The 1625-nt window shown below is 40.1% G+C and overlaps 1 protein-coding gene across 1 annotated transcript; it reads left to right on the forward strand.

Moving 5' to 3' along the window:
- Nucleotides 1-269: 269 nt before the first annotated feature.
- Nucleotides 270-1262, forward strand: LOC109675485 (olfactory receptor 7A10-like). The gene has a single exon (XM_020152177.2). The coding sequence runs from the start codon at nt 270-272 to the stop codon at nt 1260-1262; it is 993 nt and encodes a 330-aa protein (XP_020007766.2).
- Nucleotides 1263-1625: the final 363 nt, after the last annotated feature.

The following is a 1625-nucleotide window of genomic DNA, read 5'->3' on the forward strand; positions in this document are numbered from 1 at the left end:
CTGGAACACGGTCTACACTCAATATATTCTTCAACAGTGAAAAATAATTTCTCATTAAACTGTAGGCTATATGAGAAGTCTCAGAGTGGATAGGAAATACTAGTCAGTAAAGGGAAAAAATAAAGTTCATAGGATCTCTGGAGATCCTATGTTTGGAAGGAAAAAAAAAGTAATGAGACTATGGATGCCCTTAGAAGACCAGATCAATTAATAAAATGTAGAAATTAATTTTTCTGGAATATATGAATTGTAATATTTTAGAACTCTTAATGTCCATTGGTGTAACTAATAGTCATGTTGTTTTCTTCATTCCTGGTAGAGAAATTCCCTACATAAAGTCAAGAAACAATACAAGAATTTCAGAATTTCTTCTTCTGGGGGTTTCAGAGGACCCAAATCTGCAACCTCTCATATTTAGGCTTTTCCTGTCCATGTACCTGGTCACTGTGCTTGGGAACCTGCTCATTATCCTGGCCATCATCTCAGACTCCCGCTTGTACCTGCCCATGTACTTTTTCCTCTCCAACCTTTCCTTTGTGGACATCTGTGTAACTTCCACCACTGTCCCAAAGATGCTGGTCAACATCCAGACACAGAGCAAAGCCATTAGCTATTCAGGTTGCATCAACCAGATGTTCCTTTTCTTGATTTTTGTAGAGTTGGACAACTTCCTCTTGGCTGTGATGGCCTATGACCGATATGTGGCCATCTGTCACCCCCTGCACTACACATTTATCATGAACAATCAGCTCTGTGTGTTGTTGGTTCTGGTGTCCTGGATCATGAGTGTACTGCATGCCTTGTTACAGAGCTCAATGGTGCTGAGACTGTCCTTCTCCACACATGTAGAAATCCCCCACTTTTTCTGTGAACTTAATCAAGTGGTTCAACTCACCTGCTCAGACAGTCTTCTTAATGACCTTGTGATGTATTCTGCCACTGTGCTACTGGCTACTATTTCCCTTACTGGCATCCTGTACTCTTACTCCAAAATAGTTTCCTCCATTCGTGCAATCTCATCAGCTCAGGGGAAGTACAAAGCCTTTTCCACCTGTGCATCTCACCTTTCAGTTGTCTCCTTATTTTATTGTACAGGTTTTGGTGTCTACCTTAGTTCTGCTGCAACCCACACCTCACAATTAACTGCAAAAGCCTCAGTGATGTACACTGTGGTCACCCCCATGCTGAATCCTTTCATCTACAGTCTGAGGAATAAAGATGTGATGAGTGCTCTGAAAAGGATCTTAGGAGGGAAAATGTAAAAGTTCCCTTGTCCAGGAGCTGAAGAAGTGTCTATGATTACATGGAGCAAAACCTCAGAGCAGAAAATTTGATTATTGATCAGGTGGTGGAAGAAGAACTTGCTCCTCCTGGCTATTTGCTGGATTTTCCTTTACTTTGATTTCAGCTTTTTCATATAAGTCAAGCCATTCACTTTATTAAGCTTTCTATTCTTCCTGATGTCCAACCAGCTTCCCTTTGTTTTCATCTTGATTTTCCATGTGATCTCAAACATTGGGCCAGAAATATTTGGAAATTCCTATATACCTCATGGGTCAGAATAGTTTCCTACATATAATATATCTTATTCAGTAATATGTCTTTTGTTTTGCTGAGACGATATT

Source organism: Castor canadensis, chromosome 14 (assembly GCF_047511655.1).
Source record: "Castor canadensis chromosome 14, mCasCan1.hap1v2, whole genome shotgun sequence".
In the NCBI taxonomy this organism is placed as follows: Eukaryota; Metazoa; Chordata; class Mammalia; order Rodentia; family Castoridae; genus Castor; species Castor canadensis.

Bases quoted from the DNA above. Each gene is read 5' to 3' on its own strand.
- LOC109675485 (XM_020152177.2), top strand. From the start codon at position 270: ATGTCCATTGGTGTAACTAATAGTCATGTTGTTTTCTTCATTCCTGGT.